We start from the raw sequence: 16,548 nt of genomic DNA on the forward strand, positions 1-16,548 counted from the left end.
CTTCGTAAGGTCCCTGCCAGCCCATTTCTCCAACCTGTCTGGGTCCCTCTGGACAGATGCATGACCCCCTGGTTCATCAGTCACTCCTCCCAGTTTGCTGTTATCTGCAAACTTGCTGAGGGTGCACTCTGTCCCATCATCCAGGTCAGTGATGAAGGACTGGACACAGCATTGGCCCCTGGGGCACACTGCTACTTGCTGGCCTCCAAGTGGACCTTGTGCCACTGTCCACCACCCTTTGGACCCAGCCATTCAGCCAGTTTTCAATCCATCTCAACATCTGCTCATTCAGCCCATACATCAACAGCTTCTCCAGGAGGATCACAAAGCTGATCAGAGGGCTGGAGCACCTCTCCTATGAGGACAGGCTGAAGGAGTTGGGATTGTTCAGCCTGGAGAAAAGGCGGCTCTGGGGAGATCTAATTGCGGCTTACCGGTACCTGAAGGGGCTCCAGGAAAGCTGGTGAGGGACTGTTTATCAGGGAGTGGAGTGACAGGACAAGGGGTAATGGGTTTAAGCTGAAGGAAGGTCGATTTGGATTAGATGTTAGAAAGAAATTCTTTACTGTTAGAGTGGTGAGGCACTGGAACAGGTTGCCCAGAGAGGTTGTGGAGGCCCCATCCCTGGCAGTGTTCAAGGCCAGGTTGGATGGGGCTTTGGGCAGCCTGGTTGTAGTGGAGGGTGTCCCTGCCCGCAGCAGGGGGTTGGAACTAGATGATCTTTAAGGTCCCTTCCAACCCAAACCATTCTATGATTCTATGATCTGATGGGAGACAGCGTCAAAGGCCTTCCTAATGTCCAGGTAGACAAGGTCTACTCTCATCTGCCAGGCCAGTTGCTTCATCACAGGAGGTGGTCAGGTTGGCCAAGCAGAACTTCCCCTTGGTGAAGCCGTGCTGACTCCTCCCGATGACTCTTGGTGGTGGTGTGGCTGCCAGTGGTTCCCAGGACCAGCTGTTCCGTCACCCTCCCAGGGATGGAGGTGAAGGTCACCAGCCTCTAGTTCCCCGGGTCTGGCTTCGTGTCCTTCCTGAAGACAGGAGTGACATTTGCTCTCCTCCAGTCCTCTCCCAGCTGCCGTGATTGATCACGGATTATTGAGGGTGGCCGCGCAATGACAGCAGCGAGCTCCCTCGGCGCCTGCGGGTCCGTCCTGTCAGGGCCCAGGCACCCGGCCCCCTCCCACCGCGAGTCGTGCTCCAGCCTCCCCGGGCCCTGGGGCCACTGCGCTGGCACAGGCTGAGCTTTGGGACCTCTGCCCTCTCCATGCCCTGCGTCACCAGGGCCCCCCATCTCCTTCAGGCCCACATGAGCGTGGATGCACCTGCAGCGCACCCCCACACTCTTTCACACCTGCCCATACAAACAGCTGCACGTGGGCACACCAGCACCGCTCTACGCAGGTGCAGCACTACACACAGGTACACGCACACACATACAGCTGCACACACAGCCCCACAACCAGCCGCATACACAGTGCCTCGCCCAGCTGCCCTGAGTGTAAGCGTGCACCGACAACTACAGACACACCCACACCAGCGCACATACACACACAGGTGCTCAATGACACAACAGTCACAGTGGCGTCACACAGCGTGTCAGTCACACACATGAAAATGTGCACATGCATACATGCGCGCATGCTCACAAGCTCAATGCTCACGTGCTCACATGCCCAAGGGCAGGTGTGCACGCAAAAGGGAAGATGTGCAAGGCCAGACGTGCACACGCAGGGGTAGGTGTGCACGTACAAGGCCAGACGTGCAGGCAGAAAGACAGAGTTGCACGCGCAGGGCCGGCCCGCGCGCTCCCAGGGGGCGGCCCCGTCCCGGTGCCCGTTGCGGGCGCGCGCTCCGCTCCTCGCGCCGGCGGTGGGGGGATGGGACACAGCAGAGGAGGCGGGGCACGGGCCGTCACGTGAGCGGGGTGGGGCGGTGGCAGGTGCGCGTGGGGCGGGGCGGTGTCGCTCCTGCCGCTCCTGCGCCTTTAAGGCGCCGCGCAGGTGGCGGGGGGGGGGGGGGTGCTGACATCACGGGGCGCGCGGCGCGGCCAGGCGGGTCCGCAAGGTGAGCGCGGGCGGGGCCGGGGCCGGGTCGTGAGGGGAGCGGCGGGAGCGGGCCCAGGTGCCGGGGCGCTCGCTCGGGTGTCCCGTCGATGGAGCCGGCCCGGTGTGGCAGCGCGGACCAGGGCTCGGCCGCCGCCTCAGGGCCCCGCCCCGGCCCCCCGCGCGGCCCCGCGCCCGCCGCCTCCCCCGCCGGCGGGGCCCCGCCGCCGCCTTTCCTCGCGGGCGGCGTCGGCGTCGTCCCGGCCGCCCGCAGGAGCTCTCGGCCGGATGCCGCTTGCGACCCTTTCCCCTACGGGTGCCCGCGGCCCGGGGGGTCGCAGCGCGGCGCCCCCGAGGAGCGGGCCCCGGGCCGGGCTGCCCAGCAGCTGCCGCTGGAGGTCGGCCGGGCCCAGCCCGAGGGGGTCGGCGGGCCCCACGCCTTCCCGCTGCCGGCCCTGTTGTCCCCCAGCCCGGGCGTCCCCCCGGCCCGCCCTGCCGTGTCGTCCTCGGCAGCGCTCGGCCCGGCGCTGGTCCGGCCCCCTTTCCCCGAGCTCGATCCCCTGGAGCACGCTGCACCAGGGAAGCCACTGCCCGCCGAGCGGAGGGAGATGCTCCCCAAGGCAGAGTCCAGCGACCACATCTCAGCCTGGGCGGGCTCCTTGCCCAGGGCTGCTGGCCTGCCCAAAGCAGTGTCCAGCGAGTTCATTGCTGGTGGGCGGGTGGGCCTGTCCAAGCCTGCGGCCCTCTCCAAACCGGAGCCAGATGAGCTTTCCCTCTTCGGGAGGTCCCTTGGCCTGCCAAGCTCCAGCGACTCCTGTGACGTGCTCCTCGGCTGCTCAGGAAGGGTCCCGGAGGATGGCTCGTTCCGGTGAGCGGGTGTTGCTGCAGGGGGGAGCGATGCCGGGCTGATGCTGCCCTTGCTGTGAAGCAGCATGCGAAGCCCCATGTGGGTTGGAGTTGCCCCTTTCTTCCTGTCATGGATGGTGTTTAGCTGGAGGAGATTTGGCACAAGGGGCTATGGACAAGCAGGCCTCTGGAGGGGAGGGGAAGGATGCCCAGTGCACAGTGTCTGCGCAGGTGGCGTTCAGGGGAGTGGGCACTGTGCAGGGTGGTGTGTCACAGGTTCAGGCTGTGGAGTGGGTGCCAGCTACCCCTGCTGTCCCTGAGCTCTGCAAATGATGTGGCACTACCCTCCCTTGCTGTTGAAATGTGCCCCCTGTGACTGAGGCTTGTCCTAGTGCTGCCAAAAGAGCCCGCGGGCCGCTGGTGCATGCTGCGTAACAGCATTAATGTGTTGTGACTGATGGTGGCTTTGCACTGGTGAAGGACACTGCTGCGGTGCTTGTAGTGCTCCTGTCACGTGCGATACCCTGGCCTTGGGGTTGGCTGTGCTCGGGGCAGACTCTGGGGGCTGACATCTAGGTCCTTCTCCCCAGGAGCCCGAGGGATGCGTGGTTCCTGGGGAAGCGAGGGGAAGCAGTTTTCCGGGGGCACCCTGTCTCTTAGGCTGTCTGCTGTGCCAGCCTGCCTGTGTCAGTCAGTGGTGATGGAAATGAGGGCTCTTTGTGCTGGTTTCTAGGTTTCTGCACCAGGACTTGGGTTACATCAGGGCTTGCCATGCACCAGGGTGCAGACCCTGGGGAAATTTAGAGGCAAGGACCTGTCTCCCTCAAAGGGGAGTTGAGGATCTGGTGTACATGCCCTGGCTAAGCTTCAGCTGTGACCACTGCTGTTGCATGCAGAGAGCTTCCTTGGTGGAGCTGGTGGCTGAACAGGGGGTACAGGGAACACTCTGAGCTTCAGTGTTAGCCTGTTCTTCCTTTGTCCTCCCAAGCATCACGGTGGTCACCTGGAACGTAGGCACAGCCATGCCCCCGAATGATGTGACATCCCTGCTGCACCTCAACACGGGCGAGACAAATGATGTGGACGTGATTGCTATTGGGTAAGAGGGTGAGGTGCAGGGCCCCCTCCCCTGCCCCACCATGTCCCTTTCAGGGGATCCCCATAGCCCTGGGGGAGGGTGGGAAATGGAAGAGCTGCAGCCCCAGCCTCCATGGGGCATGGTGAACGGGGAGGAGTGTGCATCGCAAGCAGGAAAATATCAGAACAGGTGATGGAGAATCAGCTTCTAGTAAAATGGAAGTGCTAAGAGGAACTGAAGTCCTTGAATCCTAAGTAGCCTTGACCCCTCAAAGAGCCTGTAGTTGGCTATGCTGTGCAGAGTCGGGCCTCAGTGAGTGCTGTTCTTGCTGTGAGCCCTGGCAGTCAGGTCCGTAGAGGCATTTAACTTGCCTGCTGGAGTCCTCTGGGAGCGTTTTCGTCATCTCAGCTTTTGCTCATGGTATGCAGGCCTCAAGGCACAAATCTGCTGTTCTCTCATGGCTGGATTGGCTCTATGCCCCTGGCAACATTAAACTGCTGGCAAGGCAGCCAGCCTTGGTGTGGTAAGGCTTTATTGATGTGGTTGGCGAGGTGAGCTCTGCCGGAGTCTGAGGGAAAACTGGTCCCTTGAGGTTTGCCTTGGGGTGTGTGTGTATTCCTGCTAAGACCGGGGACATGCTGCCTTTGCACAGGGAGCAAGAAGCAACCTCTGCCCATGGGTGTGAGGTAGACAAGCTGGATCTGCCTCCAAGGACTCCCCAGTGCCCCTCACCCCAGGGAGGGAGCAGTGTAAGGCTACAGGAGCTATGGTGCTGTATTGGAGCCAGTCTCTTGGTCCCCTCAGCATTGTGGACCAGTGGGGTGGGGCTGTGTTGGGCTGTGGAGGTAGGCTTGAGCTTGGATGCATGGGGTGGGGGATGTAGCTGACAGCAAGAGACTTGCTGGGACTGTGTTCCAGCCAGGGCAGGGTGTCCTGCTGCTCCCCACCTCCAAGGCATCTCTGCCTGACCATGTCCTTCCTTTGACCTGTGTATTTGTGCCCCGAGCACTTGATATTTTAGGACATTTCCTGATTCTACCATTCTCTGTGGACATTCTCTTTCCCTTTCTTCACTAATTGCTGAGCCAGGAGGAGCACTATTAACCTTCTGTTTGCTGCTGCTCTGAGCTTGGTGGCTAGGATGCATCTGGACACCCTGTGCTGAAGTACCGGTGAGACTTGGCTTCTTTGTAGAGACCAATGCAGCTGAAACATGCCGTAAGCCCCTCTTGCATCTAGAGATAGGCTTTAGACTGATACCCAGCCCTGTGCAGCTGAATCGCTCCCCTTTTTAAAAGGATGAAGGCCTTGTGGGTTCAGGCCCACTCGTGCCTTCTGCTAGCACATGGCCCAGCATTGCTGGAGTGAGGATATGGCTGGTTTGTGCCCTAAACCCAGGGTCCTCCCTCCCTTGAGCTGCCCTTCCCACCCTGGCCCCGCTCCCCAGTACTGTGCTTTGGTGCCTCTCGCTAGCTGGGACATTGGTACCTTCCTGCTGTGGCTGAGGGACCTGTCCCTTTCCTCCCAGACTGCAAGAGGTGAACTCTAAGATAAACAAGCGCCTGAAGGATGCCCTCTTCACAGATCAGTGGAGCGAGCTCTTCATGGATGTGCTGAGCCCCTTCCATTTCGTCCTGGTAAGGAGGTCCCAAAGGGGCTGGGCAGCTGGTGTTCCCTCTCTGCCTGTCAGGCCGGTGGACCATGGGGAGGGAGAGTTGGACTGCAGGGATGGAGGGAGGAGGTGCAAAGGGACAGACTGCAGCCATCCAAGCAGCCCAGGGGGCTGACCTGAGGGCTAGTGGTGCATCTGGCCAGTGTGCTATCTAGCTTGTGGCACTCTGCTGCCTTTCCTGTGCCTTAGGCTTCCCCTGGGGTGCTTTGGGGACACTTCTTGTTGCCTGCTGCATTGCACCAGGGCGAGGAGGTGAGAACAAGCCTGTGCCTCTGGCAGTAGCCTGTGGGTCCCAGGGCACTTGCACCAGAGTGTACATGAGCTTTAGTGTTGCTGGGCTTACCTCAGCTGTCAGTGTTCAGGAGGGTGTGCACAGATCTCTGAACTAAATGTGCTGTTAGTCATCTGCAAGGTGGGGGGCGTGCAGGGGATGGATGTGCTGCCCCTGTGGCCCAGAGGTGGGGAAAGCTGTCCGTGCCCCTGTGGGCTCTGCTGTGACTGCCCTCCCGCTTCAGCCCCTCCTCCCATTCCAGGTCAGCACAGTGCGTATGCAAGGTGTGATCCTGCTGGTGTTTGCCAAGTACTACCACCTGCCTTTCCTGCAGGACATCCAGACAGACTGCACGAGGACAGGGCTGGGAGGCTACTGGGTGAGTGTGGCCCTGGGGGAACTGGCGAGGGGCTAGCTTCCCAAGGAGTCATGGATCCTCTTGGTGCAGGGCAACAAGGGTGGGGTGAGCGTTCGTCTCTCCATTTTCGGCCACATGGTCTGCTTCCTGAACTGCCACCTGCCAGCACACCTGGAGAAGGCAGAGCAGCGCAAGGAGGACTTTGCCACCATACTGCACATGCAGCAGTTCGAGGGGCGTGCAGCCAGTGGCATCCTGGACCATGAGTACGTACCTTACCACTTTGCTCCCCAATCTGAGCCAGGGCTCTAGTGCCAGCCCCTGTCCTTGACTGCCTCCAGATAGGGTCCTGAATCTCAGCACAGCTTGGAGGTGGCATCTTGCCTGCAGAGCTGCAAAATTGTCCTGTGGCCCAGTGGGGACTCATCACGGTGGGGTAGGTGTTAAGAGGAGTCTTTGGTCTCCCCTGGGATGTAGCCAGGCCTGGTGCAGCTCCTGCCATACCGGCACTGTTGTGGTTTGGGACTGGTGAGGTGGAGGGCCCAGCTCTGCCCCAGTGTCTTGGCTGCGCAGTCTGACTCCGGTAGGTGCCTCACAGTGGAAATTTCCACCTTCAATTTCTGCCCAGGGAAGTCGGGCCTGTTTAGTTAATGGTGCTTGGTCCTACCTGAGGAGTCTTGGCAGGGCTGGCACGTAGCCAGGCTTGTCAGCTGAGTGCTGACCCACACTGGTGCTCCTGAGAGCGCCTGTGCTGCAGGCTCTGAGGCTGCCTACAGGCTGAGGATGTTTTCCCCCTGCTGTGCTGCCTTGCTCCGGTAGCCTCAGCCCTTCCAGCCCGTCGCCCTCCCTTCTACCCACAGCCTCGTCTTCTGGTTTGGGGACCTCAACTTCCGCATCGAGAGCCTTGATATCCGCTTTGTGAAGTACGCCATCGACAGCAACATCCTGAGCCAGCTCTGGGAGAAGGACCAGGTGAGAGGGATGGGCATGCTGCCGAGCCTCAGCCAGGCTCCAAGTGGCATTTGGCTCTTGCCAAAGCTGCCCACGCAGCTGTGGGACAGGGCATGTCCCCTTGCTGCCATGGGGCACAAAGAGCCCTGGCTCTGTGGGGAGGTGCAGCACAGTACTGGGATGGTCTTTACAGTGGGAGCTGGGCACACGCTTCCTTTATCAGGGTGCTAGGAAGAGCTGGGGGGGCTTGCAGAGGAGCCTGGCCATGGGGGCTGGTGTGCTCCCTGACCTGCTCTCCTTCCCACAGCTGAACATTGCCAAGAGCACCTGGCCTGTCCTCAGTGGCTTTCAGGAGGGACCCCTGAACTTTCCACCCACCTTCAAGTTTGATGTGGGCACCAACAAGTATGATAGCAGGTAGGAGAGCAGAACTTGAGTGTGTGCTGGGCTGGGAGCGGGTGGCATGGCTGAGGGGTGCAGGAGTGGTGGGGCTCAGAGCCAGGGCGGGTGCATGTGCCAGCAGGGCAGTGGCTGATGCCGGTGCAGATGGACAGGGGGGGCCATGCTGGGGTGGCAGGGGCTGGGCAAGGCATGCTGGGACACAACTGTTGTGCTGGTGCCAGTGCAGGTCTGTCCCTGCAGCTGCACTGAGCTGTGTGCCGAGACGAGCCGCATCCCCTGCCCGCGCGTGCTGTAGTGCCAGGGGGAGGCAGTCTGGGGTGGAGCCTGCTGCCCCCTGCCAGGCAAGAGATGCCCCTCTGTGCCCTGCAGTGCCAAGAAGCGAAAACCTGCCTGGACTGACCGCATCCTCTGGAAGATCAAATCTCCCAGTGTCGGGCTTGGTGTGGGTGGACGCCGGCCCAGCCAGGGCATCCTGTCGGTGAGCCAGCTATGCTACTGCAGCCATATGGAGTACACAGTCAGTGACCACAAGCCGGTAGCTGCCATCTTTGCAGTGCAGGTGAGCACTGTCCAGAGCCACTGGGCACACAGGCAGGAGCTACAGGGGTGAGATGCCCAGCTAGTATGTGCAGTGTATGATGAGGTGTGCAGGGCTTATTTTTGCTTGACAAGCTCAGCTGTCTTCCCACTGTGGCTAGGGGCTGCTTTTGGTGTATGTGTGAGGGCCTGGCCCAGCCCTAGACAGGCCCCCTGGGCTGGGGGGGCAGCTCTCTTTGGCATGCCCTTGCTGACCATGTATGTGTCTGACAGTTTGCTTCCAAGGCAGACAAGCCCCCAGTGGAGATTTATGTGGCTGACGAATGGAGCAGGCCTGAGCAAGCAGTTGTCAGGTACAAGATGGCTGTTGGCTTCCACCGGAGCTCCTGGGACTGGATAGGACTCTACCGGGTAGGGGCTTGGGGCTGCTAGGGCTGGAGGGAGTGGGGAGCACTGCACAGCACTGTGGGGTCCCTTCTGAGCTACTCCTCGCCAGCGGAGATGGGTTCATGGCATGGACCTGTGCTCTGCACGCTCTCCTCCCCTGGGAGGCCCTGGCAGTTAGCAGCAGGAGTTGGCCCTGCTTCAGGAGGCTCAGATCCAGCAGTTCCTTCTTCCTCTTGCTCTGTGGGCCCCACAGGGTCCAAAGCCTGGCACTGCTGGGTGGGTGCAAGGCAGTTCTTGCTGCCCCTGTGCAGGGAGAAGGGGCTGAGAGGAGAGCTCAGGCTGGGTGTAGGTGATAGTGCTGAGCAGGGCTGATGTTCCCTCCCTGCTCACCTGTGTTCTCCCATGTACGTGCACATAGGTGGGCTTTCGGCATCCTAAAGACTACGTGTCCTATGTCTGGGCTAGGAGTGATGATGGAGAGCGCTGCCTAGAGAAGCAACTGTGTGCACAGGTGAGCTGGGGCCAGCCCTGCAGTCGTGTGTGTCTGTGTGTGTCTTCCCCATCGTGGGGGAGTAATGGTCCATTTGTGCCCCTGATGGGGCAGGAGGGCACCTCAGCATTGATCTGTGCTGAGCCTTGGGCAGGCCCACTGTGCTGATGTCAGAGATTTCTGCTCTCAGCTGGGGCTGGAGGTGAGAGGGGGAGCCCTGGTGCCCAGCCCTGGTGCCCATCAGCTGTCTCTGGGCTGCAGGTGATGTTCTCGGAGGAGGCGCTGCCCAAGGGGAAGGGCGAGTACATCCTTGGATACTACAGCAACACCTCCAGCAGCATTGCTGGTGTGACTGAGCCCTTCCAGGTCAGCACGGCCAAGACGTGAGGGTGAGGGGCTGAGGGAGGTGGGGGGATGTGTGTGGGGGTGCTTGGCTGGAGGAGGCCAGCTGCTGTGGTGCCCCAGCCCCCTGTGAGGATCAGCCAGCAGTGCTGATGCAAGGGTGCAGATCTCCCTGCCCAGGTCGGAGGAGGGCAGCAGCCCCACAGACAGCTCAGGCAGCAGCTCAGAAGAGGAGGATGACAGCACACTCGTCCTACTGGCCCCCAAGTCCCGTAGCCCCAGCCCAGGCAAGATGAAACGGCACCGGAGCCGAAGCCCCAGCCTGGCCAAGTTCCAGGGCCTCATCCTGCGGCCATCAAGCCGAGACAGGGGTATGAGCCGCAGCCCCTCACCCCAGAGCCGCCGAGGCCTCCCCGGGGACATCCCCACCATCCACCTGCCCCAGGAGGAGCAAGGGCGCTGTGGAGGCAAAGCCAAGGAGCCAGGGTGGGCAGCCGAGGGCCAGGAGGGCAGCTCCTTCTACAAGACTGTGCGGGAGCAGGGTGGCCCCCGGCGCGTCTCCGCTGACAACCCTCTGGTCAGGGCTGACCCCAGGAACCTGGGCCTGCTGCCCGCACTCCGCCTAGAGATGATTGACCAGGCCATGGGCCAGCGGAGGGAGAGTGTGGACCAGGGCTACCCCTGCCAGAGGATGAGCCCCAACAGCCCCCTGGGCTGCAGCACCTCCCCAAGGGAGGGCAGCAGCCCCCAGGACCTGGATAGCCATAGCTGTGCTGTGGGCCGCTGATGCAGTGGCCTCCTCCCTCCTCCCTGTAGCGCGCTTGCTGTGTGCTTTCCTCTGCCCCTTTCCTGCTGAGACACCCCACTCCCTTATTTATTGCAGTGACTCCATCCCCCTGTTGTGTGCCTGGCAGGTAGGGGCCTCCCCTGTTCCCCCCAGCCTGAGCTGCTGCCCCAGCCCTGCTAGGGCTGGGAGGTGGCCCAGGGGAGCGCAGGGCTGGTCTAGTGTGGTGGGGGAAGCCCTTTGTGAAATTTAAAGTGCCAAGACCCTTCAGTCCTATGGGAGGAGTGCTGGCCTTGTACCTGAAGTGGGACAGGAGGCCGGGGCTCTGGTGGCAATGGTGATGGGCATAAAGTGAGGACTACCCCATGGGATCAAAGCTTGCTCCTTCCCTGCTGCTACCACTGTGCCTCAACCTTGGACATAGTGCAAGCAACAAATAAACCATCCTGCCCACCCCAGCTGCACTGTGCTTACTGCAGAGGGGCAGGGTCAGCCCCGGCACCACACACCATACTCAGACTACCCTTTATTTAATTTTTGCTGCACACACAGCCCTAGGGCTGCCCCTGGCTGCTGCACCACCCCCACCCCCCCTTTCCAGAGCTGGGAGCCAGCACAGACCCCAGCCCTCCCTGTGCATTGCACCCCCTCCCACCCTGCCTGGGGGCCAGGATCACACCATACTGCTCAGGCCCCCCTAGCTGAAGGGGTGTAAGTCCAGACATGGGGGGGTCCTGCCATGCCCCCTGCCCAGGGGATCCAATGCCCAGAGCATGCCCCCCCACCCTCCACAACAGGGAGGGAAGATGGTGGGTTTCCCCTTTTCCAAGCCTTCCTCTTCCTTTCCCCTTGTTTTGATGCTCACACATGGTGACAGCCACAGCTCCTCAAAAGGCTTCTTGGTCCTTCTGCCTGCCCCCACTCCAGCTGTGGCCCCCAGCTCCATGCCATCCTTTGCCTCAAGGACCAGAAATCAAGCAGCTCCACTCCATGGCAGCTGCATAGCACGTCTTTTTCCCCCCCCACACATCAGGCAGCGCTTCTCAGGCATCATCGGGGCACCATATGGTGCCAAGCACCCAACTTCTGCTCCAAGGCCAGCTGCAGGCATCGCTCATAGAGGCTGCTACTGCTGTCCTGTGTCTTCCAGTCTGGATGCTCAGCCTTGGAGGTCACATGCGGAGGACCCCAGTGTTTCACCATCTTTTTGAGATGCCGTGCAGGTACTAGCACGGCCCGGGTTGCTGTGATACAGCTGCTGGAGAAGCAAAGCTGTGAGCATCCATTGCTTTCTACCCCAGCCCTGCTCACGGCACAGCAGAGGAAGGAATAACGCTTGCAACACCAGCTTCATGCCAAGCCTGCAGGACAGCACCCAGCCCTGTCCCCCTGAGGGCATTCCTCCTGCTCATGCAGGGTGGGAAGCCCCATGCAGGCCATGGTCCCTTCACCCTCTGCACTTACTTGTGCTGTGGCCTCTCGCCCAGGCTGCAGTCAGTGGGCAGCTCCAGAACAAAGCAGTCCATGGCGATGTGGTCAGCCAGGACAGCCACCTCCACGTCACTTAGGTTCCTTGCCCTGCGCAAACACCGTGCCAGCCTGCAGCACAGGAGGGCAGTGGTCAGCAGCTGCTGGCCAGGGTGGGCACCCCACCGGGCCCCACCTCGCCTGACCCCAAACAGTCTGCACACAGTGCTCTGCGATGGTTGGAAAAAGCCCTGCCTTTTCCTCCTGGACACGCACCTGCGAGTGCAGTTGCAGTGGAAGAGCGTCCGGGTGTCCATGTTGTGCAACTGGTACTTCACCTCATGAGTTGCAATGTGGTGCTCGCACTTTTCCAGGTGCTTGTAGCACCTGCACACCCTGCTCGGGTCTGAGGACAGTGGGGCAGTGAGGGGCACCCCTGGCACATGACCCCAGTGGGCTGAGGCCTTGGGACACCCTAGCTATGGCACACGCTCCGCCCCCAGCACCAACTCACACTGCTGCCTGCGCCCCTCCACAGCAGGCACATGGGTGGCTCTGCACTGCTTCGCGGCCAGGCTGGATCTGATGCCATCTTCATGGTGGGCTGTGCAGGCAGGGTGTGCTGAGCCCCCAGCCCCTTGCTGTGCTCCTCCCGGTGCTCGCCTTCCTCCAGCAAGGTCCTGTTCCAACACGGTCATTGCTGTTGTGGGGCCGGGCTCCAGCCCCCACTGCTTTGCTGGGTGCCTGGTTGTGGGCTCAGCCTTGTCCCTGGCAGATGCAGGGGACAAGGTACCTGGGCCCTGCAGCTGCTCAGCTGTCGCAGGTCTCCGTGCCTGGCGGAGCCCAGATTTTCGCCCCCGTCCCTGTCGGAGCCGCTTGTGCCCTGCTCTAGAGGACTTCCTTCCCTTGCCTGGGGGCTGCACAGCAGGGCTGCCCATCTCCTCCGTGGGCAGGCTGTAGTGGTACTGACTCTGCCGCACCATTCTGGCCAGGGGTACTACACCGTAACGCTCACACCTGGGGACACCATGTGCCATGAGGCCCGGCACACCAGACCTGCCAGGGCCAAGCTGCGCTCCCCCGCAGCCGGTGGGGCAGCCAGGCAGGGCACACTTGGGGCCACAGCAGCAGATGCACCCGGTGGCAGGGCTGCAGCAGCTGGTTGAGGTGGAGGGGCACCTCCCGGGGCACTCACCCTCCCCACCAGTGCCACTGGACACATTCCTTGCTCTCTTCCAGCACGAAGCATGGCACCTCCAGCAGGTTGAAGAAGGTGACGCCGATGATGTTGGAGATGGTGTCGTTGAGGGCCAGCAAGCACTGCCGGAACCTGCGGGAGCAGGCGGGGGCGGTGACCGGCCCGGCAGCCCCCAGGCGCGTGTGTGTCCGTGTCCCTCCCCCACCCCCCCCGGCCCCCCCGCGCACCTGGCGTCGCAGTCGCAGTGGGAGACGGTGTGCAGACGGTAGTTGCGGATGCCGTAGTTGAACTGCAGCGCCGTGATCTGCGCCGAGCACTGGTCGTGCTCCCGGCAGCACCGGTCGGGGCCGCGGAAGAGACCTGCGGGCAGCGCCGATGAGCACAGCCCCGCCGGGAGGACAGGGTGCGCCCGCCCGCCCGCCGTCCGGCCCCGTACCCAGCTCGCTGGCGTTCCCCGCCGAGTCACCGGCCCCGCACCACAGCGTGCCCGGCAGCGTCCAGCCCCGCCGGCGGCGGGGGCGCCCTCCCGGCGGCGCGGGGTCCGCGCAAGCGGCGCGGCGCCGCCAGAGTGCGGCCAGGTACCACCGCAGCGCGGCCCCGGGGGCGGCGGGCGGGCGGCGGGCGCAGGCGGCGCGGAAGGCGCGGGCCAGGCGCGGGTCGCGGCGGGCCCAGCAGGCGCGGAGGCGGCCGCGCCCGGCCCAGACGCTCTCCACCAGCGCGGCCGGGCCGGGGCCGGGGCCGGCGCCGCTCAGGAAGGCCACGTAGCGCGCACCGCCCGCACCGGCCACCCGCCGCGCGCACACGGCACCGCCGGGCCAAGCGCGCGCGCACGCGCACACCGCCACACAGACCAGCGCCACGCGCACCCACATCCCGTGGCGCTGCGCGCCTGCCCCGCCCCCCGCGCCTGGCTTTAAGCTCGCGCTCAGCGGTGGCCCCCAGCGCTGATTGGGCCCCGCCCCGCCCCGCCCCGGGGAGGGCGAGCGGGGGCGATGGGATGCGGCCGGGATCCGCCGCCCGGGCACCCTCGTGCTGCGCACCCCGCCTGTGCACCCCTCGTTCGGGTAACTCCGCCCGTGCACCCTCTGCCCGGACACTGCCCCCTCCAGTGTACCCCCGTGTCAGACTCCCCCTCCCCCCTGGCCGTGCAGCCCCCATCCCGTGCACCCCCCATGCTAGGCACCCCCCCATCCAGGGCATCCCTTGGCTGTTCACCCCCTGTCGCGGGCACCCCGTCCCATGCAGCCTCTGTCCATGCACTCCCGCCCTGGGCACCCCTGCCGGGTGCAGCTCTGCGGGGCAGCCCCAGCCCCGTGCCACTGCGGAACGCCTGGGAGACCACAGGGGCACGTGTCTGGGTAGGGGTGTCCGTGCAAGTGTGTACGGGTGTCTGCACACCCGCCTTGTGCATGTCTGTGCCCCTCTGTGCGCATCCCATGCATGCCCAGGCATGTGCACCCACCTGCACAGGGTATAGGCACATGCGTGCACATGGACGCTGTGTACGGTACAGGTCACGAAGCCATCGTCCTGTCCAGCCCCTGCTGAAGCTGCCTCACAGTCCAGGACTGTGTCTGGTCAGGTGTTGAGTATCTCCAAAGATGGAGCCTGTGCAAGCCTCCTTGGGCACCTTGTGCTAGTGCTTGACCTTCACAGTACCAAGGTGTTTCCTGATGTTCCAAGGGAACCTCCTGTGTTCCAGTTTGTGCCCATTGCATCTTTTCCTGTCACTGGGCACCACTGGGAAGAGCCAGGGTCTGTCCTTTTTGCACCCTTACTGCAGGTATTTCTATACATTAATAGGATCCCCCTCAACTTCCTCTGCTCTAGGCTGAGCAGACCCAGCTCTTGCAGCCTCTCCTCATAGAACAGATGCTCCAGTCCCTTCACCACCATCATGCCTTGCCTGGGTGAGCCAGGATGGAGAGGACACAGCGACACCACCCCACCACCCATCCCCACCCCCCCCCCCCCCCCGCAGTGCTCCCCTCCCCTGTTCTGCTGGCAGAGCTCTGCCCAGTGCAGCTGGGGCCACTGGTGGTCTCTACTGTGAGGACACGTCCCTGGCTCCTGCTCAGCAGGTGCCCGGCAGGATCCCAAGGTCCAGCCCCACAGAGCTGCTTTCGAGCTGGTGGCCCATCCTGTGCTGGTACATTTCCCACCTGAGAAATGGGATCTCTCTCCCCTGGAAATACCCAGGGAGCATGGCTGGGCTGCGGGGCCATGCTCATCCCTCCACACCCCACATTAGGGCCCTGGTGTCCTGGAGGAACATTGCTCAGGGTGGCCGGTGGGGCTGGGAACCCCCATCCCGCTGCATTGCTGCTGCATGCCAGAGAGATGCTGGACCTGCTCAGGAGAAGGGGCCCACTGGGGTCCAGCTTCACCTCTCTCCATCAAGGGGGAGCTGGGAAGGAAGGAGGGAAGGAAGGAGGGAAGGAGGGAAGGAGGGAAGGAGGGAAGGAGGGAGGGAGGGAGGGAGGGAGGGAGGGAAGGAAGGAAGGAAGGAAGGAAGGAAGGAAGGAAGGAAGGAAGGAAGGAAGGAAGGAAGGATTGATTGATTGTTTGTTTCGGTGCAGCTCGTGCTTCCAGAGCCAACCTGGGTTTATTTATTGCCCAGAATGATGCTCTACCCTGCTGGGGTTCCACATGCTGGGGGGTCTGGGGGTGGGGGACAGATGATTTGCAGAGTTCCATGTGCCTGGGAGAGCTGCAGGGCAGCTGGGGGCTGGCAGACAGGGTTCAGCAGCAGAGCCTTATCTCACCTTATCAAGATTTCCCTAACAGCGTGGACAGAGGCCAACACCACAGTCAGTGCAGAGTCCACTCTGCAGCTGTGATATGGCGGCTGCGCACCACCCGTGACATCGCCTGAGGTGTCACAAAGGTCTTCCAGCTGCTGTGTCACTTGGCGGAGCCATTTCCACCATGGAGGCTGTGTTCACCAAATGGGATGGGGGCTGGCATGCCAGCGCAGGGGAAGGGCTCTGCTGGGGAATACCCCAGCCCCGGGGAGCCAGCCCTCAGCCACCCAGCCACAGAGCCCTCCTGCTGCAGGCTCTGCCACACTGCACTGTGCTCCTGTTCCCCACTCCATGCCCGGGCTATGCCCCTGCACCCCCAGTGCACCTGGGGCCACCCCATGCCCAGGCTGCGCTCACAGCCCCATGGGGGCCCCACGTGGAGAGCCCCACACTGGCACTACAGTGCAGCCTTGGCTGCCAAGTGTGTGAGCGTGTCAGGGACTCAGGACCCAGTTTGGGTTTGTCTGGAAGATAAGGAGGGATAAGGAGGGACGCCCAGTGCTCTGGCCTTCCCCCGCCAAGCAGCCAGCAGGGGCACATGGCTGGCCCCATGCCTCAGAGCACCTCGCTGTCTAACCAGGCAACCGCTGCCCTGCTGCTGGCTGCCACGGTGAGGCTGGGTTCAGGCTGGCCAGGGTGCAGGGCTGAGCCCTGGGCTGACTGCCCTCATGGGCAGCGCCACGCAGCCCTGCGCCAGGCTCTGCTGACGTGGCCCAAGGTTGCAGGCAAGGCCGGTGCAGGGCTGAGATGCCAAGGGCTCGCTCTGCCTGTGCTGTCTGCGCTGCTGCAGTGCTTGGGTCACCACTGAGCCTGCAGTGGGGGAGCACTGAGCTTGGCAGAGATGCTGGCAGACACAGTCCTGTGCCGTAAGAGTGGCCAGTGGATCCCAGGCTGGGTTGGTAGGAGTGCAGGGACG

At 62.7% G+C, this 16,548-nt stretch overlaps 2 protein-coding genes across 5 annotated transcripts; one reads left to right on the forward strand and one right to left on the reverse strand.

Annotated features, from left to right (window-relative positions):
- The first annotated feature begins 2,080 nt into the window (after positions 1–2,080).
- INPP5J (inositol polyphosphate-5-phosphatase J) lies at positions 2,081–10,621 on the forward strand. Of its 2 annotated transcripts, XM_054844323.1 has the most exons (12): positions 2,081–2,913; positions 3,880–3,990; positions 5,498–5,606; positions 6,175–6,291; positions 6,361–6,536; positions 7,131–7,242; positions 7,529–7,638; positions 7,993–8,182; positions 8,434–8,571; positions 8,966–9,058; positions 9,299–9,403; positions 9,546–10,621. In XM_054844323.1, exons 1-12 carry the CDS (start codon positions 2,156–2,158, stop codon positions 10,164–10,166), a joined length of 2,640 nt encoding a protein of 879 aa, XP_054700298.1. In that variant the 5' UTR covers positions 2,081–2,155; the 3' UTR covers positions 10,167–10,621. The 2 variants fall into 2 exon arrangements, with proteins under 2 accessions (XP_054700298.1, XP_054700299.1); XM_054844324.1 differs by lacking the exon at positions 8,434–8,571.
- On the reverse strand, positions 2,850–13,760 carry PLA2G3 (phospholipase A2 group III). Of its 3 annotated transcripts, none has more exons than XM_054844327.1 (7): positions 13,265–13,760; positions 13,056–13,188; positions 12,826–12,960; positions 12,145–12,647; positions 11,907–12,036; positions 11,628–11,762; positions 2,850–2,927 (listed from the first exon to the last, which is right to left on the reverse strand). In XM_054844327.1, exons 1-7 carry the CDS (start codon positions 13,698–13,700, stop codon positions 2,882–2,884), a joined length of 1,518 nt encoding a protein of 505 aa, XP_054700302.1. In that variant the 5' UTR covers positions 13,701–13,760; the 3' UTR covers positions 2,850–2,881. The 3 variants fall into 3 exon arrangements, with proteins under 3 accessions (XP_054700302.1, XP_054700301.1, XP_054700300.1); XM_054844326.1 differs by lacking the exon at positions 2,850–2,927 and adding an exon at positions 10,814–11,418 and having other exon boundaries at positions 13,265–13,758; XM_054844325.1 differs by lacking the exon at positions 2,850–2,927 and adding an exon at positions 10,814–11,421 and having other exon boundaries at positions 13,265–13,756.
- Positions 13,761–16,548: the final 2,788 nt, after the last annotated feature.

The sequence above is a fragment of the Grus americana genome, chromosome 16 (genome assembly GCF_028858705.1).
Source record: "Grus americana isolate bGruAme1 chromosome 16, bGruAme1.mat, whole genome shotgun sequence".
Taxonomy (NCBI): domain Eukaryota; kingdom Metazoa; phylum Chordata; class Aves; order Gruiformes; family Gruidae; genus Grus; species Grus americana.

Excerpts from the sequence above, each read along its gene's own strand:
- INPP5J (XM_054844323.1), top strand. The coding sequence starts at position 2,156 with ATGGAGCCGGCCCGGTGTGGCAGCGCGGACCAGGGCTCGGCCGCCGCC. Across the intron at positions 7,639-7,992 it reads ACCAACAAGTATGATAGCAG|TGCCAAGAAGCGAAAACCTG; the intron begins GTAGGAGAGCAG and ends TGTGCCCTGCAG. Across the intron at positions 8,572-8,965 it reads ACTGGATAGGACTCTACCGG|GTGGGCTTTCGGCATCCTAA; the intron begins GTAGGGGCTTGG and ends ACGTGCACATAG.
- PLA2G3 (XM_054844325.1), bottom strand. The coding sequence starts at position 13,700 with ATGTGGGTGCGCGTGGCGCTGGTCTGTGTGGCGGTGTGCGCGTGCGCG. Across the intron at positions 12,961-13,055 it reads CACTGCGACTGCGACGCCAG|GTTCCGGCAGTGCTTGCTGG; the intron begins GTGCGCGGGGGG and ends CTGCTCCCGCAG. Across the intron at positions 11,422-11,627 it reads GGCGAGAGGCCACAGCACAA|CAGCTGTATCACAGCAACCC; the intron begins GTAAGTGCAGAG and ends TTGCTTCTCCAG.